Genomic DNA, 26,287 nt, shown 5'->3' with positions numbered 1-26,287 from the left:
AGCTGCATGGAACAACCTGTTTTAAATAAGAACAAAGGTGAACAAAGCCAGTTGTCAGGGCAGTTCACCAAATGAAGTTTTTTAATGTGCATGACGTATGCCATATAAAGTGTATTGCCTGAGATACAACAGCACAGAGTCCAACTTGAAGTATTTTTCTCAGGCTTTTCCTACAAAGTAATGTTTCAAGAATTTACTGCATTTATCTTCATTATTTATTTCTCTTCTCCAAAAGGCCCAATGGATCACCTTGCTCACTATATCTTCAACAGCAAATTAAAATCAGCCTCTTCCCTCTCTAAATATTCAGAATTTTCTTGTTCTATCAAGATGTCACTCAATCAATTTGTATGTGTTGCCCTCAGAGCAGACAACTGTAAGCAGAAAGTGGAGGTCAGGTCTGACTTACCAAATGAGTTTGGCTTAACCAAGAGAAGGGAAAAAAAGAAAAACAAAATAGTGATGGAAGATTTTCACTGCTTTGAAGCTTTTGGGAACAAAAAAGAAAAAAGTCTGGCAAGCACACATTGTACCTTTTCATGTATGTAAGTAAACACAAATTTAGGAAAAGCTTGCTTTGCACAAACAGAAATGTTTGGGTTTTTTGTAACATATTTGAGAACTTGGAGAGAGTTGCAAGCTTTCTGCCCTCACTATAAATGTAACATGTGTTTTCTGCACTGAAGGTAAAGAGGCAACTGAGAGCAGGGGCAGTCTGCTGGGAAGGTTACAAAGCTCTGTTTACAGAGAATTTTATAATCAGGCAATAATTTGTTACAAGTCTCAAAGATCCACAAGAGGAATCTATTGCTGGGCACAGTTAGGAATTTTTTAAAGAGAGCAGCCTATCAAAGAAATGTGTAGTCTATTAGCAAGTCATTAATTTTTTATTTATTTCCAATTCCATCTTTTGCTTCTCAGTTACTCTCCTTGTAGGAGGCAATCGTGCCAGATGCAAAGTATCATTTCTGACTTTCAGATGAGCTGAAATTTGCAATTCCTTTCTTTTCCCTCTACTGCTTTTATTTCTTGATTTTCTTATCTGCTCTCACAATGTCACAAGTGCTGCTTTACTCAGGAATGTGTTTCTTGAACTTCTTCATCCCAATGAAATTGTGAACAAAAAAAAATTCATGAGCAAGTTAAATTTTCCCAGCCTTTGAAGTGACTTAAAGTTGAGGTACTCTTGAGAAATAACAACATACAGAGTACCTTTATGTTTTTATATAGACACAATGTGATTTCTAAGCAGTAAGAAAATATTAAATATTTTAAAGGCCTGCTTGACCTTAGCTGTGACATCCTACCTGATATCCCCTATAGGTCTGGTACTGGCATAGTGGTGGGTACCCAGAGTAGTTGAAATGGTGATAGGAGAATACTTTAACTGTGAAATCTCATGGTGGTACAGACGTAACCAGTGCAGTTGTGTAGGCTCACCACTACTACATTGCACTTTCTCCTCTTGACATCCCTGACCTTTCTGCACAGAGCTGAGACCATGAAAACACAGAGGTGTCGCTTGCAGTTCCAGCCTGGCCCTAAAGTGGCAACAGACAAAAGAACAGCCAGAGCAGATACAAGAGGACATCTAGAAGGGTTGTTGATCTGGGAGAGGTGGGGGTCAGAAATGGAGTGCAGAGGTGAGGAGAACCTGTGACTCAGCAGCGGGTGCAGCAGGACTGGGACGAGCTGTGCAATGAGCTCAAAGCCCAGAGCTGGCTGGGATGGGGTCTGTGACCAGAGATCCTCCTCCCGAGCCAGCAGTGCCAGTGGAACAGAGCCTTGCTCCTGGCTGCTGATCACAGCCAAACCCATCTGTCAGCAGATAATTTTGAAACTTGCTTGCAAAGTGCTCTATGCCTTTCTAGTATCAAACTGCCTCGAGGCTGACACCCGGCTATTGCTATGAATTATTTTGTTAATTTAAGAGTGCAGACTTTTATGCAGGTCATACAAAGGATCTAAGTTCTTCTGACAATCTATTAAAGTGCCCATGTAATGCCATATCATTACATTTCAATGGTCAATATCTTAGTGTTTGCCATTGTGTATGCAATTTCCTCTTTTTAAAGAATGTTTAGCTCTACCAAACAACTTTTGTGATTGCTAAGGACACTCTAAGTAGAGTAAGCAGAACATTGGTCTGCTCAATGCACATGATCATTTGTAATTGTACAATCAAATACATTTTGTACAGAAGCCTTTCCCCTGACACTGGAAAAATAGAAACAAACCAAGATGCATCAGCTTTGCATACAGGAAGCAACAATCTCTCTGTAGGACCCCAGCTTCATCTTTTGGAAAGTATTTAGTAAATGAGGTAAAGGAATATGAAATGGGAGAGAATGATTAAGACTAGTATCGATTACCCTGGAAAATGTGACTTTACTCTTGTGTTGGTGTGACAGATTTGCTACACGGTGCTAGTTATGTCATGCGAAGCTAATTTACATGAATTATGAATGTTTTTCACTCTAAGAATGGTTCTCATTTTGGGAAGCATATTGGATCTGGGCTCAGATGTGCAGGAATCTGGAGCGTCCATTCCTGGGTACAGGCAAAATCACAGGGACTGTGATCTGCATGCACCACCACTCTGCTGCACTCTGAAACCCACACCCAATGTACTCCAGAGCAGGTGTCCCAAGCAAAACCTTGGTCCCTTTGTACTTATACCTCCCACCCAGAAATTAATAATTCTGTTCTCAGCAGAGTCGGAAGAGGGTGAGGTAAATAACATCTTGAATAAAAAGCATAAATTCAGTCTCTAAGCACCTGCTTTTCAAATGAGCTCTGTCCAGTCTGTGTGCTGAATGAGGGTCCTAAGAAAAAATAATGAAAGATCATTAAAGTAGACAGTTTCTCAAAAATGTAAACTCATATCCATTTTTAGTGGATAATAATATTTTAAATTCTATGCTTCCAGTGCTTTTGGCTACTGAAAGCTTCCTAAGAAAAGTGGAAAGTGAATGGGAAGGGAAAGAGGAAAGCAAAGGCAAAAGAGAAAGGGAAAGGGAAGGGAAGCCTTCTTCCCAGCTCCCGTCACGAAGTCTGAAAAAGTGACTGAGCAACACAGGGACTCATTAGGGAAACAGAAGGAATCCCCAAATTCTTTTATGCTGTTCTGGCAACAAAAGGGCTGGTTTAGGACTTCTTTAAAGCAGGGAGCTAGCAGAATGGTGCTTTTCAGACCTCACCAGACTTGGTTAGGCTTGCTACTATGCATGGATTTTCAAAAACAAACACGCCCGTATACTAAATCCCCAGGGGATTTTCTTCATGTATTCATGCCTTTATCAGCCGATCTTAAGATCAGCCAGCGCGTACCAGCAGTAGTACCGCCACTTCAAACACCGGCAAGACAAGAGGAAAGCAACGGGAACTTTTGTTGAGCCAGCGGAATGAATCGGCAGCTGGCACTGGGAAGCAGCAGCGCTTCGCGCTTCCCAGTCCAGTTCAGCAAAAGCAACTCCCAGCGGTTCTCTGCGATCAAATTATTATTTCTTAATCGCTCACCTATGAACTGTACCCATAAAGAGCCCGGAGGGACTGTCAATAATAAACCCCGGGAGAGCGGCGGCGGACGGAAGCCGGACCGCGGTGCTCCAGCCCCGCCCGCCCGGGCGAGTGCGGAGCGAGGGGCGCAGCCTCACCTGGCAGCGCCGCAGGGCCGGGCCCCGGCGTCGCCCCCCTTCGTTGCTGTTCTGGTTGCTTAAAAAAAAAAAAATATATATATATATAGGTCTAGTTATAAGGTAAGAGAATTATTTTTCTTCTTTTTTCTTTTTAAATGATTTTTTGAATTGCATTTTTAATTTGAGCGCCGCTAATTGCTGTGTGCATGCGCAATTCGCTGGTTCAGTGAGCGCACCGGGCAGTGGCGTAGGCGCGGGCGGGACGGAGCGCAGCTGGAGCGGAGTGTGCGGGGAGCGGACGCGCCGGGATGCTCGGCGGCCCCGGCTCCAGGCGGGCTGGACGGAGCAGGACAGCGCTGAGGGGCAGGGCCGGCCCCGGGCTGATGTAGCGTTGGGCTGGAGCCTTGGAAGGTGCATCTGGTGGGGCTGTGCTGTGCGGTTTCCTCTCCCGAGCAGCGCACCGAGAGGTCAGGGAAGGATAACCGCAGCCCGGAGACAGGTTTGGCAGTTCTCATCTCTCAGCTGAACGCTGCTTCGTCTTCGCTTTCTGATACTGTGTGCCTGCTTTCTGTGCATCCCCTTTCCCCTCTTCTAGCCTCCGGAATTAATGTGGGTGATACTGTTGTGTAGTCTGAAAGGATGTCGATCGGGTTTTGTTCTTAAAGATCTTTAGTGTTTTTCTTACGTGACCATTGTGCTGGAAAGGTGGGGGGAACACTGAGTTTAGTAAGTGTTTGTATTCCAAAATATTACTTTCAATCACTGCTCAGTTGGAGTAAGACACTTTCAACACAAATAAACTCTTTCAGCAAACTGGATTTTAATTTTTACAAAATCCGTGTTAGAAACAGAAGATAAACTGCTGTAGATTACAAGCAATGTGTTCTCCTAAGGAAGAAAACATTTACTGTGAGTATATTTTGGAAACTATCATGTAGTTTAGAAGCAGCAAGACTATTAATTTGCTTGTAATATAGTTTGATACGATCACTTTCCAAAAGTTAATTCAGCACCAGAGTTGAACATGCACTTTTTTTACATTTTGAGTTTGTATATTAGGTAGCCACAAAAAATTGCCTTCAAGTTTACTAGAACTTTTTTAAACCAGCTTATGTTTGTTTTCAGAGTTGACCCTCTGATAAGCTGAACAAGAAGTTGGAAAGCTCTGTAGTTAAGGTCATTCAAACATTTTTCTCATTCTTTACCTTTAAAATATAATGGATAGTATGGAGAAAGTAACACAGATGTGCTTTATTCTTTTTCTTGCCATGGGCTCTGATCTCATTTACATATTTCTTCTCACAGTTGAGATGGATATGTGGGAAGTAGTGAAGCTGATGATTCGAAAGTGTGACCTAATCACCTAATTTAAGTCTTAGGCTCAATTGTTTTGTTTCCTAGAGCCCTAGACCATCTTTTGGCTCTCTTTGACTTCAGCTCAAGTTGTAAGTACTCAGAACTAGCAAAATTCAGCCTTTTGGGTTTTTCAGCCTGGCCCCAAACACGGAAGCACTGGGAAATAGTCCTGACATGTGGAGGATTTCCCAGTGGCTGTAGAAATAATCTTAAAAATCAGCTGTTGTACATTAAACAGGGGGGAAAAAAGGGAACTCCTTTATTGAGTTAAACCACCTCTTGCTGGTTTTCATTGTCCTGGGATTACAGAGTCTGGCATCACTTAATGGGCAGCAGCTTTCTAGCTACCACTAGGAAGTTGTCCAGTCTCTCTAACTCTGCATGTACAGTAGCAAACTTTGGGTTTGAAGTGGAAAGATGAGTTTGCGAAGACATTTGCTTTCCCAGTGGAAATTCCCTTGGGATTGCTGTGTGAGTGGCACAGAAATGCTGTTGGCCCCTCAGGAGGAAGCAGCCTTCATCAGCCCTCAGTCAGCTGATCCTTAGAGTGAGCAAGTCCTCATTAATGTATTTGCCTTAACCCCCACTTACTGGCCATCCGTGAAATGGGATAGAAGTCATTACACCCCATAGCAACAGACTTTTTGGAATGTAAATGGCAAAGTGAGGTACTACAGGAATGGTAAGTCACATGGCTTTGTGCTAGAGCAGCAATGAGAAACTCTGTGGGTCTCCAGGCTGTGTATGAACTCAATTCATAAGGTCCCCTAGAGACCTTATCTGCTTGCCTCCTTTCCATCCTCTTTCTTCTGGCTGCTGTTCCTCCTGCTGCCAGTTTTGATAGCAGGAGAAATAGCTCTCCACTACTCCAGATTGCCCTCTACATTAGCCCCTCCTTTGAGTGCTTAATTAAACACTGGGAGACACCTTGGGAAGCTTGACTTTGTTTGTTTGCAGAGCAGGGGGCTAAAACAGGCCAACACAGCTGAACTGTTGTGCTGAAATGTTGATCTGTATGCAAACCACAGGAGCAGTTTATGGCCTTTCAGGGCATCATCTGGCTTGCCCTGCTTTCCCAGGATTTCCTTGTGTAGGTGAGTGCCCATTTCTATGCTAGAGGTGGAAAAGGTTGTATGAGTACCTGTGATGTTTTCTCATCTTGACTGAAATACATACAGAAAGGCAGATATACACCTGGTATGATTTTCAATAGATGTTTGGGGGGCTATTTGCTTTTGCATGCTCTATTTTAAAAATGTGGAAGTGAATGTTTTTTGAGAGGAGCCATCACTAAAGAAATGAAGCTACATCTCTGGAGGGATAGAATTGTAGCTGTCAGCATCCCACTGCACTTCTGTTGATTGATTCATAGCTTGGAGGTGGGAAGGGGAAGCAGAAAGGCTGTACAGAGAAACACTTCAGCACCAAACCTAAAGGCAGGAGGAGAGGGAGAGCCTAGTTATTGCCCATCCCCTCCTACATTCCTCCTTGCTAGCTACTTCAGCACACCATTCATGAAAGTTGTTAAAACTAATTCCATAGTTGCTCTTCCTCCAGTCCGATGTCTGCTTTCTCTGCAACCGAGATTGGTTGTTGAAAGTTTTCAGGCTCCTGCCTCCCCAGCACGGCTGCCAACAGAGCTCCCCTGCTGCCCCAGCACTGCCTGGTGTGGCTGTGAACAGCTAAGGCTGGTGGGGATCCAGGAGAGGCAGCTCTCTGTGCAGCAGGGACCATGTCAGCTTGCAGCAGTAGCTTCCGTACTCCAGCATCCTGCACCAAGCCAGTCAGGCATCTTTATAGAACAAAATCGGAGCAGCAGTGTCCTGGGGTGTTTGTTTTTAACTGAGGCAGTTAACAGTTGCACACAGTCATCATACCTGAGGGTTTGCTGCTTATTTATACAGTACTGCAAGGGGTAATGTGCCTGTCTTGAGTAGTGGACCTGTTCCTCAAATACTGTGGGGAGGACAGATGGTAAGGAGAGGGAGAGACCACCAGGACCCCATGGCAGCAAAAGACCGTGTATTGAGGGACTGACTCGGGCTGCACGCTTTGCTGTGGTAACACTTGGGAAAAGAGGTGCCACACAGATTGCAGCAGTGCTGTCCACAGAAGGGCAGGCAGTACCGTCCCTCTCTGGCAGGGAACTGCATCACATCTGCATGCTTCTTTCTGGGGTCTAGATGCCATGCCCCTGAGACTCTTGCTGATGAATGCAGGTTATCCAGTTGTATCCAAACATTTCTCATTTCTATTTCTAAAAAAAAAAAACACAAACCAAGATAGCTGGGGGGTGTCAAATTGTTGGATTGTCAATGTTTTGGTTGTATCTAATGTTTCAGTATGAAAGGTTTTGTTTGTTTTGATTTTGATCCTGAATGCAGGTGCTTTCAGCCTCTTGACAATCCAGCATGCAGTTGCTCTGGCTAACACATTGAAGACCAGGTGCTGGGAGTCTGAATGGCTTTTAGGGTTGCATAGGAACCCATGTAGATCAGTGTTACTTAGCAAACATTAGCAGCAGCAGTCAGATGAGAAGCCTGATAGCAGCAAATATGCTGTGAGGGTCAAGAGGGGACAATCTCACCTTGCAGTCCTGCTGAAATTCCAGTTTAACCACTGAGGTATAAAAGTTGTACAAAGATGGAAAAGTGGGAGCAAGCTTAAACTCAGCTTTGTTTTAGTGTCTGGAAACAACACTGGAAAGGTGTAGATTTTTAAATTACTTTGGCATTTAACACATATATTTGTATGCTGCCTTCCCATTCCTCCCCCACAGATCCAGATTTTAGAAGCAGTTCCCATAGACATGAAAAACAGAAGTATTGTTAAGTATCTTCTCTGAAAGCTGACTTGTCATATCTAAGACATGTAGTTTCCCTGTGCTAAAGCTGAGGCAGAATGTGCTGAATGTTGCTTTATTTTCCCAGAGGGGCCAAGCTGCTTATTCTCCACTGCTAGCACTCCTGCAAGGCAGTGACAGGGCTAACATGCTTTCTTCTCTTGCTCAGCCTCATGACTGGCATTTTCTTGTCTTAGTTTAACAGGTATTTGCATTTTTTTTCAGTGGCTTTCTCGGCAGCATTCCCCAGTAGACTCTCAGGTAATCACGTGGAACCATGTGTAGTCAGTGCATTATTTTGCACTCTGCTAAGCAGCCTGGATGGTGTGTACTGCCTGGAGCAATTGCTGGGTGAAAATCACATGTGCAGGCCTAGGAATTACAAATTAAAGACAATTTTCTAAGCATCTCTAGGCATCTGGGTGTCAAGATTTTATATTTTTTAAAAGCTGTTTTCTGGGGTTTTTTAATTTATAGGGGTCACCTTAAACTTTTCCTGTGGGACAAGGGAGGCTAGAAGCATTCTCCTGTATTTGTGACTTTGGAAGATGTGCCGTTCAGAGCACCACTGGGTTCGACTACGCTGTTCTGTCACGACAAACAGTATTTTTGTGGAAGGGTACATACTATTCCTTTAAAAATGTAGCCTGGAGGAGATGAGGAAGAGTTCTTGGCTGAAACATTTGCATGAAGCACTGTGACAAAGCAACCAGGGAATATATTGCATGCTAATAAAGTTCCTTCTTCAGTGTGAGAAGTGCATGCTTTGAGAGTGACAGTGGGTCTTTTTTTACCTTTTGACATTTTTACTTGACCAATAATGAGGCATCCACCAGCACGCCTTTTCAGTCTTTTCCAAAGAGCTGCCACAACTAAAGAGACTTTTCTTTTGAGAGTAATCTGTGACCCAGCAAGGTTGGCTGCAATGTTTGTTTGTTTTTCTCTCTACCGCTGGTTCCTACTATTCTCTTACTCCCACATCCTATCTGAGTCTTGTTTTCAAACGCATTCTTCAGCCTTCTCCTTCCCTACCTACTGCATCCTGTTTTCTGCTTTCTGACTTCCTTCTCTTTTCTTATAGCTTTTCTTTTCAGTTCCTTTTGATTCTGGTCCCCCAGGAACAAGGAGTGAAACATTAACAGTTGCTGAGTACCGAGTAAATCTGGCTTTTGCTAGGAGTGTAGAGTTCAGGTGAGGGCTCTGGGAGACATCCATTGTGTATAACATTGTGCCTCAGGGCCCTTGGCACCACTTCATTGCTGGGGTAGCAAAGAGGAATGTATATTTGTGCTCCACCTGCTGCCATCTACAATCCAACACGTAAGAGAAGAATATTGATAAAAGTTAATCTTTGCTAAAATATGGATATAGTTCCAGTTACTGCAAGTTAATTACCAGGCATTAATTGCTCTGTTATTACCACCTGGATGTGTGTCTCAGTTATAAAAAGGAAGCTGAGAAGCTTCAGATGTAGGGTAAGAAAAGCAAGTGGATTTGAATTATCACGTGTCTTGATAGAGGATGTGGGAATTGTAGGTGCTGTGACAGCAGTTTGGAAAAAATATTATTTCACAGTAAATTCAATGTGCATACCTGTGTCTTTCTAAGTCAGACTGCTGCTTTTACAATAAGGCTCTTGGATTGGTCGGGATACATCCCTGTGTTATCTGAACCTCTTTCAGTTGAGGATCACCAGCCTCATAAATCTGTGCTTAGAACATGTGCAGGGACTTCCTGAATATAAATCACAGGTATAAAATAGTTACATTACTCCACGTTGCATGGCTAATGTTGATAATGTATGCCATTATTATCCTTCTGAGGAGACACCTAATTTGGATATATGGCGAGCTTTTATATTGTCTGAAAATGCAGCTTTAGAGACCACAGAGAAGGGCGTTTTCCAGATGATGTCAGCTATAGCCAAAGGTTTGACTAGTCTGGTCCTTGTGTTTCACAACATCTACTAAATGAAATGTAGAAGAAGAAACCTTTTAGCATAATAGTCACTGTGCTGGACAATTTATCTTCCTGCTAATTTCATATGCCTGTGATGCCCAGATGGTTATCAGTTGTGTGCTACTGTAATCTTCTGTCCTCCTGGTTTGTTTGTAACCAGGATCGGTCTGTTTATGTGTGGCTGCATATGGCAATTAGTTTAAATCTTCTACCTTATTTTACACATTTTTCTGTATGCAAGACATAAAGAGGAATCCACCTTGCAAAGCAAATTTGGTACAAATGGATTAGTGAGTAGATAGTGCCTGTCCTGTTGGGATATTATATGTTTTTACCAACATCATCCTAACAGAGAAATAAATGTAAGGAAATTAAAACCTGATGTATTTGTTATCTGTACATGTATAAAATTTTACTGTGTTTCAGATTTCTAAATGTTTTTATGTATTTTTTATTTAACTTTTGTAATTCAAAATACTTGGTTTGGGAACACAATTGTAGTAGGTAGTTATTTCTTGAGGACTAAATAAAATTAATAAATTAATTATTAATTAATAAAAAAGAAGCTAAAATAAAGGTGATTTTAAAAATAGAGAGATACACACACAGATATGTATATACATTTTAGTCTAACGCATCTCTATTGACTTGTTTCAGGTTGAAGAAACTTCTTGAGCAGGAGAAGATTTATCAAGCCCGGAAGGAGAAGGAGCATACAAAGAGAGTCAATAAACTAAGAGAAGAGCTAGTCAAGCTCAAATCATTTGCACTCATGCTGGTGGATGAAAGACAAATGCATATTGAACAACTTGGTCAACAAAGCCAGAAAATACAGGACTTAACCCAAAAACTAAAGGAAGAAGAAGAAAAGCTTAAAATTATTAGTGCAAAAACAAAAGAAGATGGACAAAAACTGATGAAATTAGAGGCAGAACTTGAACACAAAACATCATCATTTTGTCAAGAACATGAGGAGATGACTGCTAAACTGGCTAATCAAGAGTCACATAATAGACAACTAAGGCTCAGGCTAGTGGGGTTGACTCGCAGAATAGACGAGCTAGAAGAAACTAACAAAAATCTTCAAAAGACTGAGGAGGAACTTCAAGAACTAAGAGATAAAATAGCGAAAGGGGAATGTGGGAACTCTAGCTTAATGGCAGAAGTGGAAAACCTCCGCAAGCGTGTGCTTGAAATGGAGGGGAAAGATGAAGAGATCACAAAAACCGAATCCCAGTGCAAAGAGCTGAAAAATAAACTGCAAGAGGAAGAGCATCATAGCAAAGAGCTGAAACTTGAAGTGGAAAAACTGCAGAAAAGAATGTCAGAATTAGAGAAGCTGGAAGAGGCTTTCAGCAAAAGTAAGTCGGAATGCACTCAGCTACACTTAAACTTGGAGAAAGAAAAAAATTTGACTAAGGATTTGATAAATGAGTTGGAAGTGGTGAAGACTCGAGTGAAGGACCTTGAGACATCTGAAAGCAAGTTGGAAAAGGCTGAAATAAGCTTAAAAGATGACCTTACGAAGCTGAAGTCATTTACTGTAATGTTGGTTGATGAGCGAAAAAATATGTTGGAAAAAATAAAACAGGAGGAAAAAAAGGTTGAGGGCCTAAACAAGAATTTTAAAGTTGAACAAGGGAAAGTTATGGATGTAACAGAGAAATTGATAGAAGAAAGTAAGAAATTTTTGAAACTGAAATCTGAAATGGAGGAAAAAGTATCTAGTTTGACAAAGGAAAGGGATGAGTTAATTGGCAAACTGAGAAGTGAAGAAGAAAAATCATCTGAATTAAGCTGTAGAGTTGACCTGTTGAAGAAAAGAATTGATGGTATGGAGGAAGTAGAAAGAGAAATTACAAGAGGTCGAACTAGAAAAGGAGCAGAGCATGGTTGTCATGAGGACAACAAGATTAAGGAACTTACCATTGAAATCGAAAGATTGAAAAAACGTCTCAAACAACTGGAAGTGGTTGAAGGAGATTTGATGAAGACTGAAGATGAGTATGATCAGCTAGAGCAGAAATTTAGGACTGAGCAGGATAAAGCTAATTTTCTTTCTCAGCAGTTGGAGGAGATGAAACTCCAGATTGCCAAAACAAAAGCAATAGAAAAAGGTGAAGTGGTGAGCCAGGAGGCAGAGCTGAGACACAGGTTTCGTCTGGAAGAGGCCAAAAGCAGAGATTTGAAAGCAGAAGTTCAAGCACTTAAGGAAAAAATCCATGAGCTCATGAACAAAGAAGACCAGCTTTCTCAGCTCCAAGTCGATTATTCAGTTCTACAGCAGAGGTTTATGGAAGAGGAAAACAAAAACAAGAGCATGGGGCAGGAAGTTTTGAACCTAACAAGAGAGCTGGAGCTTTCTAAGCGTTACAGCCGTGCTCTGAGGCCCAGTATGAACGGGAGAAGAATGGTTGATGTTCCTGTGACATCCACTGGCGTGCAGACAGATGCTCTAAGCAATGAAGCAACAGAAGAAGAAACTCCAGCAGTGTTTATAAGGAAATCCTTCCAGGAGGAGAATCATATCATGAGCAATCTGCGACAGGTAGGTCTGAAAAAGCCCATGGAGCGTTCTTCAGTGCTTGAGAGATATCCTCCGGCAGCAAATGAGCTTGCTATGAGGAAATCCTGGATACCATGGATGAAAAAGAGGGAAGCTGGGGCTCAGACAGCTTCTGATAAAGGAGCCCGAACCCACAGTAGTCCAGCACATCCTGGGGAGGTTGTCCTCTCACCAAAGCAGGGTCAACCTCTTCATATTCGGGTGACACCAGACCATGAGAACAGTACAGCAACTTTGGAGATAACCAGTCCATCTGCAGAGGAATTTTTTTCAAGTACCACTGTCATTCCTACTTTGGGAAATCAGAAGCCACGAATAACCATCATTCCTTCTCCAAATGTTATGCCCCAAAAAGGAAAAGGCAGTGAAAGTCCCATGGGCCCAGATCGTTCCATGTCTCCAGTCACTATAACAACATTCTCCAGGGAAAAGTCCCCAGAGGGACGGAGAGCACCCTTCGCTGATAGACCTGCGTCGCCAATTCAGATCATGACAGTATCGACATCTGCAGCGCCAGCAGAAATCTCCGTCTCTCCGCAGTCACAAGATATGACCATGGGCAGGGCTGTTTTCAAAGTCACACCAGAAAAGCAAACCGTCCCGACTCCAATCCGCAAGTACAATGCCAATGCCAACATTATTACAACAGAAGACAACAAAATCCACATCCACTTGGGTTCCCAGTTTAAACGTTCTCCCAGTGCCACGCCTGATGGCGCGAGCCCTCTGATAACAGTCCGACCAGTGAACATCGCGGCAGAGAAAGAGGTGGTAACTGGTACTGTCCTTCGATCACCTCGGAACAGCCTGTCCCCGCGACCTGCAGCCAGCAGCAAGGTGACAAGTACTATCACCATAACACCTGTTACAACATCTTCCACTCGAGGAACACAATCAGTGGTAAGCAGTGTGGTCTTATGGTGCGGTCTTCATGGTAGGGAAAAGGACAAACTGTAGCTCACGTTTGAGACACCAGCAGGGAAAATGGGAGAGGTGAGGAGAAACTCTTGTCTTCCCTACATTTCTTCCAGGCTCAAGCTTAATTATATAATCAGAATTTGCCCAATTCATGTATTTTTGTATCAGTGTTGGATGCTGGTACACTTTTGGTATTATGTCCCAAAGCAGTTAACTTCCAGAATGCCCTTCAAAGTTATTTTCATAATGGCAACCCAGCAGAATTACGAGTGAGAGACAGAGGGACAAAGAATGGTGGCCATGACAGAGCAGGAAACTATATTTTTATTTTCGATGAGTGCAATATCTAAATTTTGAAAGTACGCCTCATGTTTTTTTGGCTCAGCTGGCAAGTCTTTAATTATGCAGGCTGGCATTTCTTTGATGCAATCCCATGATCTCCATATAATTCAGTTAATATCTGCTATATTACTGAGCTCCAAAGGAAAAAAATAAGCAGACGTGTTATTATTGCTTACAGCTCTAAGCCTCTTTAGCCAGTGAATAGTAGAGCTCTTTCTGTTCCTCTGAACTTCTGTAAGCGCTGTATTACAATAGCGCTTCCTGCATATTGTTTTTGCTTTCTCTTTGGGCTTCTGTGGTTGTACTCCAGCTTCTTTTTCATAGTGAAAGACTTCTCACCTCTATCTTTAACCATAATGGGCAGTATTTATTGATAGTCCTCCCCCAGTTTATTACTGGACACACGTTTTTATTGCTTGAGTCGGAAATACCCTGGGAAAGAATTCAACCAGAACAGAAAACCAGCAGTACTGTATTAGTCCAAAAACTTATTTAGCTAGACAGAGTCTGCAACAGATGATTAGGGGAAGATTTTTTTGAGCGGGTAAACACACTGTAATGTTTCTCTCAGTGTCTGTTCCCAGATTTTGGCAATAGGTGGGTATTTCTCTCTGAATCAGAGCCTGTAGCCACATCTTTGTCTTTAACAGACCATGGCAGAGTTTTCTTCTATTTATTCTTTTAATTGCTTTTTGAACTCATTTACACTGTTGTTTCCACAACATCAGGGGGCAGTGAATTCAGCTGTGGGCTTTGGGAAAAGCTCTTTTGTTTGGTACCTTTTATGCAATACCTTCATTGGTTACAGCCTTTTTCTTGTATCTTGACAAATACTGAATAGTCATCCCCTACTCATTTGTCCATTCTGCTTGGGAGTCAGCAAAGCCCTACAACACACTTCATCAGCCATCTCTTTGCAAGCTGAAATGTCGATGTGTATTTAAGATACACTTTCACACTTCTGGAGAGAAGCTGCCATTCCCATTTAAGGCCTCTGAATTAAGAAAGATTGCATTCATCACACAGATCTGTTTGGGATCGCACATGCGCTTGCTCTCTCTTCCCACCTATATAATGTATTGTAGATACTTTATTGTACACTGTTTCCTTACATATTAGAGGCAACTGTTCATTTTTTAAAGCCTTGAATTAATTTACAAAATCCTTTGTCTCTCAGAAGCCTGGAAAACTTTTTTTTTTTAACTTTTTCTTTTAACTAAATGTCTGTCTCTACTGTGATGATGCAGTGAACCATGGCAGACAAAACTTTTTTGTTTTGTTTTTTTTCCTGGCTAAAAACTGGATTCTTTCTTCACTTTATCCTCCCTGATTTGGAATGTAAGGAAAATAGTTCAGCCATAAGATTTACTTTATCTTACACTTCCCTTTGTTTTTTAATGTCCCTAGTCAGCTGAGCAGGCAACTTTGAACAAGCTCAAATGTGTCTTTTCCTCCCCAGCCTCTTGGAAAGGAAAAAAAGTGTATTCACCATCTGTTTTGCAAATGACAACTTTGCAAACACACTCCACTGCCCCTAGTCAGAAAACCTAAGCTGTGATCATTTACTCAGTTACCCTAGATGAAACCAACAGATACAATTTTGAGGGCTTAAGTTAATAAAATCAAACAAGACGAACTGATACACAGCTGCTTTCTTAGCTCACTGGTTTTAATTTTTGTTTTAACTCTCCTCACACAAGGTGCTTTGTATAATGTATTAACGCCTTTTTTATGGCAGCCTATGGATTTGGATAGTTCCCATAGAAACAGAAAAAATGGTGTTTAGTCCTCCTTAGCTTGATTGGAGTCAAACTCACTCTCAGGAAAATACTTGGACTATCCTAGCAGACCTAGGATATGATTTTTTTTATTGCAAATGGACCACAGAGACCAGAGGATATGGAGATGAAAATGAGCTTGCTTGTTAGTCTTCCCTTAGCACATTGGCCCAATTTCTGTTCCCGGGACAGTTCATACAGTTTGCAGAAAAATCCCACAGAAAAAACTCAAGTATTCTTTGTGGAAAAAACCCAAAACAGTGGTGCCTACATCCTGTTTGATTTAGACCTTACATTTGATTATAGGATTACTGGTGAATGTGGATCTTCTTTGGCTACCATGATGGGTGTCAGGCCTATAATCACTTAATCCCTGTGCTCCCCTCCTCCTACAAGCCTGGCATTGAGTGCGTCTGTTTATGCTGCCAGGGTACACAGTGACTCCAATGCCATGCAGATCTGCAGGGAGCAGAGGGAATCCCGGCTGCAGCAGAGCCAGCACGGTGGCACCACACCAACCATGCAGAGCATCCTGTGACCACGGCAGGTGTGCCCAGCTGAGAAGCTGCTAGGTGCCAGAGCCAAGGGGACAAGTGTTTATGTGGCTGTAAGGCCACTTGCAATTGGACAGCACTTAGTTTGAGATTGGCATCTAAATGTAGCTCTGTGCAGGTGTCCCATGTCTGCTCTGAGCTGCTGCTGGAGCGCCTGGAGGTGCAGGGGGCAGCTCACGTGCCTGTGCAGAGGTGTTGTGCTGGCTGTGTGCCTGTGGCAACTGAGACGTGTGTGAGGCTGGGAGGGATAACCAACCCGTACCTTTCTGCAGTGGCAGCTGATGGGACACCTCCGGTGGCACGAGACACCTCAGTGTGGGCAACTGAGTCTGTAGTCATCAGTCCCCATGGCAGCTCTGAGGCCTGTGTGCTGGCCTGTGGTGACTGGTGGGTGATCCAGCTGAGATAGGGCTGGCTAGATTCTGTGTGAGCTGAATTGCCCACTGGCTCTGCCGACTGTATTGACTAGATCTCAAATCCCACCCTTTCAGGATAAAGTTACCTAAACATACTTTATTTTAGTGCAATTTTCAGTGCTGTCAAGTAGTCTACCTACCTTCCAGCTGCTTTATCAGAAGTTTTAGGTCTCCTCGGGTCATCTGTCTTGTCTGCCAGCCCTGTGTACATTGCTTGAGTATCCCAGGGCATTTCAAATCGCACAAGCTGTCTTTTGGTCACTGAACAGAACCATTTCTGTCCAGGGCAAGCTGGGGCCTGATCAGATTGAGAACAAATGCTGAAAAAGCACTTTTTTGCTTAAAATATTCCAGAAGCCATTATGTGCGTGAAAGCATTCTCTTTGTGCGGCAATAAAATGTTACAAACTACTCAAACGTGCTACATATGCTGTATGTTCAGTTTGCCTTTTTCCTTTAACGGGACTGCCCAACCTTACTGCAGCTTCACAGGTTAATACACCTGTGTCTGCAGTGAAAGCTGCTGATGACTGCACCATAGCAGCTGCCTGTGTTCATCTCACTCTCAGTAACGTCTTGTGTAACCTCACCGGGTCCCTGTTCCAGCACCGTGTCTTGCCTTGCCAGCTCAGATCCAGCATGCATTACCCGGTGTCTCACGGGGTCTCAGGCACTCCATTCCTCCTGTGTAAGGGTTAGTTTCTGGTTGGAGACACATTCCAGCCAGACCAACCAGAAGACAGCAGCCTACAGACAAACAGCTGGAAGGAATGGCTTTGAGTTCTTGGAAGAAATGATGGAGAGACAGGCAGTCGTGTGGGTTCTCTGCCACAGATGCTACAGACGTGGACTGGATGTGTTCTCTGCTTGCTGCCCCTTCCCGTGCCCAAGGGGACAGCTGGCTGGGGAGGCATCTTTGTGCCATCTCACTTGGCAAACACAAAATGCTTTTGCAGCTGCCTGGGAAGCAGGCATTAGCTTCCACGTTAGTATGTTGGAATGAAGGCAACTAAGAAATTTAAAGCAAGTTAGAGTTCTTTTCAAAGTGCTTTTGAGTGATTTAGGCTTGAAATGAGTAACTTGAAAGCGCCCAAATCCTTAGTTAATAATTTACATGTGAATAAAGCTGAAGAAATGCCTGAGATTCCAGCTACTCCATTTGATTGCCTCATGTTTACTCACTGTGGGACTCTTTCAGGGAGTACAAGATGTTTGTCATTTGGGTTCCCTGGGATGTTGACATATTCTCCAAGGCTGATGGAATGCATTTGCATGTTTTGCCCTACAGAATTGTATGGGCCTAACTTGTTTTGACATCTACATGTGAGTTCCATATTAGCGTTTAGACTGCTATTGTAAATGTTGCTTTTAGTTATTGAAAATGGCTTCCTTCCTGTCAGGCAGACAGCATTCAAGTTTCCCAATTGTGATTTTTTTTGAGTGTACACATGGGGTTTTGAACTGTTCTTAGAAGATTAAGGAATGGTTTTCCTTTGCATGCTCAGGATGCAGACAGAAAGCTCTGATGCCACTGGCTGAAAAACATTTGTAGAGCATTTTTAAGTAAATGTACAAACTCATGTTGCAGCTGACATGGGCCCCCAATCCAGTCTATTTCAGCAGTTAAGTTTTACTTTGCTTATATGTCGTAAGTTGCAGAGTTTAGTCATTTAGCGGGTAGGTCTGGCTAGGATTCCAGGATCTTAGGAGCTATAGCTTTGGCCAGATAATGATGCACGTACTCTTCAAGGTCAAATCTGGCACTACCTACAGCTTTGGCCTGGTCTCCACTTGGGGCTCCAGAAGGACACAAGAGCTGTGTTGGTTCTGCCAGCCCCAGGCCAACCACTTAGGCTGTTTTTTTTTTTTTTTTTTTTTTTTTTAATTCTGAAGTACTCAAACTTGAGGATAAGTGTGCTTGCTAGGCTGTTGTCCAGGGCAGAAGACTGGCGGAGAGATAGTAAAATTGCCATGTGAACACTGCCTTGAGGTCTCCTTGGAAATCTGGGTTAGCAGCTTCACCCTCACCAGAGTTTCTCAAGTCATGATTTGTGCTTGGACTGTGAGAACCCTTTCCCTTATCCCTCCTGCCACAGCCACAGGAAAAGGAAATCCAAATATTTTCTCAGTCTCTTTCTCTCCCAACCCCCTGCTCTTCCCAGTGCAGAAATAAGTGGCCCCATCCATGAGCTTAGCATACTTTGGGAAGTAAAATTCAATTTTATTTACAACGCTGAGTGATCATGCCCCAGCTTCTAAAATTTGGAAGTTACCCTGCATTCATCATTAGCCTCACCTGACTATGCTCTTTTGAAGACCTGTCCTAGTGTCTATGCTACTCTTTTAGCAAGATGCTAATATTTTACCTGTCCCGACAGCCAAGCCAATGTTGTAGTTGTCTCTAAGGCCATCCTGCACTTGGTCATGCTGGAGAATGGGAGATTTGTACAAATTCCCATCCTTGTGACATCTTGATTCAAAACACTGCACCTCACTTCTGGGAAACTCGTTTGATCGCAACTGTGCCTTTGGCCCTCTTCTAGCAGTATGTGCCATGGGCAGATTCCAAGTGTGAATATTACTTTGCTGATAGGTGTGATTTGGGATATTGTTGTTTGAAAGGTAAATGAAGAACCAAAGAAAAGTATAAGATGAGCATGTATGAGAAGAAGTTCTTAATTCGCGGCATTTTTCTCTGTCTCTTTGTTTTGCAGACAGGACAGGATGGGTCATCCCCGAGACCTACACCCACCCGAATTCCTGTGTCAAAAGGTATGAAAGCAGGAAAGCCAGTAGTGGCAGGCCCAGGAGCAGGAAATGTGACAAAATTCGAGCCTCGTGCTGAGACTCAGTCTATGAAAATAGAACTGAAGAAATCTTCAGCCAGCAGCTCTGCCTCCCTGGGCGGGGGTCAGGGCTGATGGCAGTGGCTCAGGGGGTACGTTTTGCAGGTTTTACTGCTGCCATGGAAGTCAGCTCCCCTGTCTGTGTAGTTGTTCACGTTTGCCTGTACTAGCAGCTGTCACTTAACAACAAACTAATGTGTGTGCACTGACTACTTAAATAACAAAATCCTTTTGTTTTCTTACTCAACTTAAAAAAAAAAAAAAAAAAAAAAAAAAGCTGTCAAAAAGGCAATTTTATGCCAGGAAGGTTTTCCTGTCTAGGAAGTGAGAATGAGGTAACTGCACTAGGTTATTAATCTAGTTCAGGAATTCTTCATGATAGACTTGGTCACTTTTTAGTAGATCAAAGGAGGTTTGGTCACTTTTACTAGATTGTTTTCCACCTTAACGGATCACTTTCCACCTGTGCTGCTGCATGGTCTACTTTCCTTCCTGCCTTGATCACATTGTTGAAATGCCACATGGCATCGGGAAGCAATGCCAGAAGACTTGCCATGCACACTTGAGGTCTTGTTTTAATGAAAGCCAGTACCTCATGTGTGGGAGGGGAAGAGAGGAAGGATGGGCACCATGTGACCATGTGGCCTTCTGTCTAGGAGCCTCCAATCAAAATCACCATTTCTCAGTGGTGAGCTGCTTTCTCAAGATAACTATCTAAATTCAGGGCCATAGGGATGTTGCACAATGTTTGGCAGCAATTTAATTCTAACAGAGAGAAGCAACACTTGTAGACAACACTTAGAACCAGGTCCCTGACTTACACACATTGGAATACTGCTAGCTCAGGGCTCAGATGAAGGCTTGTGAGCCAGAAGGTGTTTAGTCTTCAGCAAAAGCTTAAGAAGCACTATCTGGCAAAAATCAATACAATTCATTTGTGCCTGCTCCAAAGACCACTAAAGGCTTTGAAGCAACTCATTCCATTGACCTGACTAGGTTTTCAGTTTTCCTGTTTGGGTCTTACAAACCTTACTTGCCAAGCATCCTTACATCTTAGAGGGTAAGTCAGCACAGCCTGCTGGTGGCAGGAATTGGTATCTAAAGGCACAGCTCAGGTACAGATAGTGAAAGAGAGAGGGTTTGGTAAGAAAATTACCCTCATTTTTCTGTTGTTTTAAAATATTTTGTCATAAAATGCAGACTGCCTTACAATACCAGGGTGATTCATCATTTTTCCTTCCCTCTTTGTGATTTCCTCATCTGTATGTTTGCATTTTTTGAAGCATGTTTTAAGGAATTTTTCCAGCATGGAAATAGTGTGGATGCTGATGATTGTTATGATTGTTTATTTAATAACAGTAGAGTTACTGAAGCACATTTCCATTTAGTGCATCACAACAATTAAGCGATCAATTTTCACAGAAGAAAGTCACAACCAAAAGAAATTAAGCTGACCAGACCAATAAATGATGGGTTTAATGTTATATTATGCTTCAACCACCTCAGCAAGCTGTGAAGGGCCCAGTGGTTAAAACTGAAAGCAAGGTGGTCAGCCCACCAATAAATTATAAATAAAAATCACAGAAAGGAAAATGCACTGGTGGGTGAAATACGAAATTTGGCCTGGGAAAGGATATTTGATGGAAGAACTCTGTCACCAAAGGTCAACAAAATTATATTCAATCCAAGTAATGTTTAATTTTCCATCTGCTGTTCATTGCTCTCCAATTTCAGATAGAGATATGACAATTATCCCATTGTAAAGCTGGCAGTTTATTATTCACATAAAGGGCATTTTCTCTTTGCTACATTAAAAAAAAGTAGGTTTTTTTTTTTACATGTGTAGCACCTAAAATTCCTATTAATTTTAAGGTTCTAGTTCCTATGATATTCAAAAATCAGATTAGTATTAGTAGCATTATTTCATAACGCATATTCCCAGCACTTCAGGTGAACCTTGGAAACTGGAATTAGCAAGCAATGTGAGTTATATGTCAAAAATACATCAGATCCGCTCAAGGAATTCCTATCACTTAAAAGCCTCAGTATGTCAGTAAAATATTGCTGAGATCTTACTGTTCTTTTTGTAACACAGACTTTTTAACAGATATTTAAAGGAGAAAAAGGTCTTTTTCTGCATATTCACTTTAAATACTGTTACTGAAGGAAGTTGTAAGATCAAAACAGTCAAATAATACTGCAAACATGATCCCCAAGGTAATGTAGCTTGATACATCTTCCCTAAGCCTTCCTTGTGTCAAAAAAAAATTAGTTCCTTAGTTAGCTGTCGCCATACTCAATGTTCTATGTGTGCCTGTGGTTTTTGTTTGAAGTCTAAGCAACTAATTCATCTGAAGGAACAAACCAGTCTCACAGTACCTGAAATCTAGGGCACACAGACTAGCACAGCTAGAGCCAGAATTGCAGGCAGGAGTTACTCCTGGAGAGTCAGTAGGATTAGATGAGACAGACTTCAGAAATTCCAGAGAGGTCAGACTTAGGATCCTGTTATTTTTTCCCAGGGGCTGCACAACAAAGCCAGACTTTTGCTCTGCAGCAGAAGTCTAAAGAGTTGGAATCAGGCAGCTGGTTAAACTGTTAGCTAAAACCAGGTATTTTGCTATACTCAAAACTTTTGACATCTGTTTTAATTGACCTAATATTCTTGTTTCCTGAAGGTAGAAGAAGGGTAAGATGAAAAGAAAGCCTATAGTTCAGAAGTCTTATAAGTTCAAGCCTAACTATTTGTATTACACTGAAATTTCCTCTGAATCTGAAGACAGTTACATTTAGTGACTACAGTAAGATTCTCCATTCAGTAGGTCAGCTCCAAAAGGCAATTTAAACAACCAAATCTAAAAACAATGCCTAAGCCCAAGAGGCATCCTGAAGATCTTCCTGATGTTCTTCCACAGACTTTATCTAGTCAGTGTTTCTGTTAAACTTAAATGTAGCACTGCAGCCGCTGTACCTCACTGAGATCCATAATGCAGGTATTCTTTTATTTCCTCCGAAGCTTTTAAGTCAAGCCACGACTTCATGGTCACTTAAAGTCAGGATATAACTCCACACTGGACTGAAAAAACTGTAGTCCTGTCTTTGTCACCTCCAGCCAAGAAAGTACTCAGTGACTTTGTGGTTGTCCTTTGAGCTGGTGCAAGTGTTTGAATTTAACTGAGGAACTGATCTGAATTAAAAGGAATCTGGCAAAAAAAAAGCATAAAGGCTGGGTTTAATGTAACTTAGTGCCAGGCTCACAGGGCAGAAAAAGAAAGAAGGAGGGCACAGGAAACCAGTTGGCGTTTTAAAGTGACTGTAGGATCATGAATGTCTTCTAATAGATCAAATACCACACAAACGCAGGGGTAGTGCTGCTTATTTTCAAAAGCTTTTGACTGAAACCTTTTTTCAAAGGTAGGAGATAGTATCTGAGGAGACTCAAACCCACATCAGCTGCAGGCAGGTTCACTAGTGGCACTGACAGCTGAGGAGGAAGAAGGTGGCATTCTCATTCCCTCCTGGAAAGGCTGTGTTGTTCTGCATGGAGTGCCTCAGTGTTCACAGAGCAGAAACAAGGGAGTGGTTGAGGGGTCAGGATACTGAACTAGGAAGGAGGCCCCCGCCAGATTTGTGTCCCTGTTCCAAAGGCTGCCTTTGGCCTGGTTGAAAAGGAGGCTTATATGATGAAGTGTCTGTGTTCATTCATCCTTCCATCTCTCCTTCCCTCCTGAATAACACTGAACAGCCAACCAATTTCATGCAAACCTGACAGAGCAATAGGGATCTCCAGAATAAGAAGTTTTTCCAGTTTAATGAAAAGGATGGCAGAGAAAAGGAGCAAGACCTTAGCAGTGCCTCACTGTGTGGAAGAGCAGGGCATGAGCTCACCTTCATACAGCATCAAAGAATGAACACAAGAGTGATGTCACAAATACCACACAGACAAGCTTTGTCCCGACCTCAGATTTTTACTAGGCACCAAAGAATCAAACTCTGACACATCAATTCAGAGGATAATATTAGGGATTTACAAGGCATACGTGTATTCTCCATTACTGGATTATAGTGCATAATAAACTAAGCCTTCCTAAATGATCATTTGGAATCATTCATCCTCATGCTTTCTCTCTCTTAACTTTTTTCTGTCATTTTGTTTGGGTTTTTTTTTGTGTTTGTTTGTTTGTTTTTTTTTTTTTTTTTTTTTTTTTTTTTTTTTTTTTTTAAGTAATGCAGTGGAACAATTTCAGTAGCAAAATAATGCACTCAGAATCATAATGATAGTTACAATGCTTTGTCAGAAACTAAGATGACTAAGATGACTGTGTAATCTTTGTACTTTTAGTTAATATTCAATGTCAGCTGGAGAGAAGCCCTGTTTTGGCTGATGACATGGCCATATAAGCAGTTGTGATAACTCAAGCCCAGCAGCAGTAATGTATGGCTTAGCACCAGCAGTAAGGTGGAGAGGGTGAATAGCAGGGAAAATGCCAGCCCATTCATGAGCAGTGCACATGGACTGAGAAGGTGCACTCTCGGTTCTCCAGATGATCTCTTTGATTTTAAGTCTAGTTCCTAACAAGTTTTCTACTGTGTTCCCTGAGTTAGATCCCATTGCCAGACTTACTGCTACATAGGGGTATTGCTAGTGTAGTCATTATAAATACATTTGAGTAAGTGTGACTGAAAAAGAAGGAGCACAGAGGTTCCTAGAGGGATTTCTCTTAGAATAGTAAACATCCTAAGCAAACAGTAGAAGAAAAATAGAGATTTTGATTTACTTTGCTCACCTTTTTTCCTTTTGTGACACCCATTAGTGTGATTTTTCAAAACCCAAACACTTTGTGACTCTTTGTAATATGCCCACAGAGTACACGTCACTGTATTTAAACCTCAAACCACTTACAGCACGTAGTAATTGCCACCATGGGAATGATCTCTAAAGCCACATTAATATGTTGATCCATGCCAACAGGATGCCAAGTCATATGTCACTGCTTGAAATATGCAGATTCTAAAATATGCTAAATATTTACATGAATATTCAGTAATGTTTACATTAATATTTAGTAATTCTGATCAGATGTGGAAGAGCAGGTCTTTAACTAGAATAAGCTACTATCCTGCTGGGTTTCAGGTACTTGGCATAAGCTGCAATAGTCAGGACAATATTCAGACCAATTATATGTTCCCATCACACATCAGTGGCCAATTTAATTGAGTTGCTTTGAAACACATAGTTTGCTGGCAGGAGTTTTTGTGAGCTCATCTTTTGAACTTGCTTTCATTTAGGGGAATGATTTTCTCCCCTCTGTCACTGTGAGTTATCCTCTTTCTCTTAATTTTGCTTGAGCTCTCTTTGGCAAATTTATATGCAGTATTTCTCATTATAGATATTAACTTCAATTTGAATCTTACTTCCTACACATTGCTCTTACCTTGGCTTTTTTTTTCCTTAAAATGTAAGCAGGGTTAACTACTGTCATGTGCAGAGCTATCAGCTCTCAGGTATGAAACACTCAGGTGTGAATGGTTCTCTAAACAAAAAAAATCCTCTCCTTGGGATTTTAAAAACAGAAATACTGATGTATATGGTTCTCTTCTGTTGTTTGGGTGTGCATTGTCTGTGGTACATTCATTTTTGTATTATCTGGTGATACTTGTATATATTGTAAGGAGAAATTAAACTTTATATGTTAAAATGTTACTTGATGTGCTTCATTATATGAACTGGTATCCTGATGTACTTCCTCAAGAAGTTCTGCTTTACATCAGTAGGACTGAAAGAAGAATTAGCTGTTTACATTAACTTTATTTTCTTTTTCTGTCATTAAAATAAATTCTTTGGTTTAAGTGAATACTTAGCTCCTTCAAATATTCCAATCTGGAACCCTAAAAAAATTATTTAATCATATCTTTCAAATATAATCATATTCCTACAGAGGGTGGCCCAAAAGAACTCTCACAAAATTGGCCCTACTCTAATTTTAGCTTAGTAACTGTTCAGACACCTCTTTTAGTAACTACTTGTGTGTGTGTATGTACATAATATATATATATTCATACAAACAAATCAATATGTAAGGATTTCAAATAGAAACCACTGAGACAAACTTAGAGTGTGTGTTCTCTAGGTGTGTGAGAAATGAATGAAAGATAAATATCAGTGGAAATTATGTGATTTTTTAAAAAATTATTTTTTCTCCTACTCTTTTCTGCACAGCTGCTGTTTACGTCTGTAGGAGAAAGGTGTCTGATTCAGACACCAACTGGAGTTTTGCTGTTTATTCAGTGACTGAGCCTGAACAAGGAGTGTGATATTTTTCTGCTGCCCATTTTTTTAGAATTTTGTCTAAACTCCATATTAAATGTGCACAGTGACTCTTAAGAAAACATTTTTTTATTTGAAAAATAGTACTTTTACTATTAATAAAATAATTTGTAAATGTAGCTTTTAACATCATATTCCACAAGAGCTTCAGGTTAGAACAGCACTGGCTGTAAGGTAAAATCATGCAATAAGTTTGTGGTTCTTTCACATTAACTGCTCAAATGTGGTGGAACTGGTGTACATTTCTTGTTGAAGATAATTTCTTATTGATAAATTTGATGGAAAATAAATACTTTCAATTCGGGAAATTCTGTTACTTCATTGGCCTTAACGTATTTTATTGGACGTTGCCTCAACCCTGCTCTTGCTTCACCACGTATGAAAAGCAGCACTGGGGTCTGCCATCTAGTGGCAAAGTTCTGGCAGTAAGAGTACATGGAAAATATTTTTATTTTTCTTTCTTCTTAGAATGCAACTTCATGAAGCACCTTGCTAATATTAGTTAGGAAGCAGATAAAGGCAGAAGTCAATAAAAATGTAAAAGGCAAAAATTATATCAATAGTGTCATTTCTTGGGTCCCGTAAATTTTGAAAAATCTTCAGACTAGTAAGAAAGGAAGGTACCAAAAGTTATTTCAATTAAGATGAGTATTTCTGAAAATGTATAACTATATGCTTTAATTAGTTTTGGTACAGTTACATTATTTTAAATACATAAAATACTCGTTTTCAGAGAAGATTGTT

At 41.4% G+C, this 26,287-nt stretch overlaps 1 protein-coding gene and 1 long non-coding RNA gene across 14 annotated transcripts in view; one reads left to right on the top strand and one right to left on the bottom strand.

The window, feature by feature from the left end:
- Positions 1 to 26,287, top strand: part of FILIP1 (filamin A interacting protein 1) — a 102,855-nt gene that overhangs the window by 75,025 nt on the left and 1,543 nt on the right. For 5 of the 13 annotated variants that reach the window (XM_068183860.1, XM_068183857.1, XM_068183858.1 and 2 more), the window contains 2 exons: positions 10,453 to 13,261; positions 19,084 to 19,307. In XM_068183860.1, the coding sequence (XP_068039961.1) occupies positions 10,453 to 13,261; positions 19,084 to 19,290 (3,016 nt within the window). In that variant the 3' untranslated portion in view covers positions 19,291 to 19,307. The other 8 variants (XR_010997072.1, XM_068183864.1, XM_068183862.1 and 5 more) reach the window with 8 other exon arrangements.
- LOC137470465 (uncharacterized) lies at positions 7,654 to 16,429 on the bottom strand. Its single transcript, XR_010997073.1, has 2 exons — positions 16,216 to 16,429; positions 7,654 to 9,142 (listed from the first exon to the last, which is right to left on the bottom strand). It is a non-coding gene; the product is annotated as an uncharacterized lncRNA (long non-coding RNA).

Source organism: Anomalospiza imberbis, chromosome 3 (assembly GCF_031753505.1).
Source record: "Anomalospiza imberbis isolate Cuckoo-Finch-1a 21T00152 chromosome 3, ASM3175350v1, whole genome shotgun sequence".
NCBI classification, from domain to species: Eukaryota; Metazoa; Chordata; class Aves; order Passeriformes; family Viduidae; genus Anomalospiza; species Anomalospiza imberbis.
Note: the sequence above shows the minus strand (reverse complement) of the source record. Positions and strands in the feature narration are given on the sequence as shown.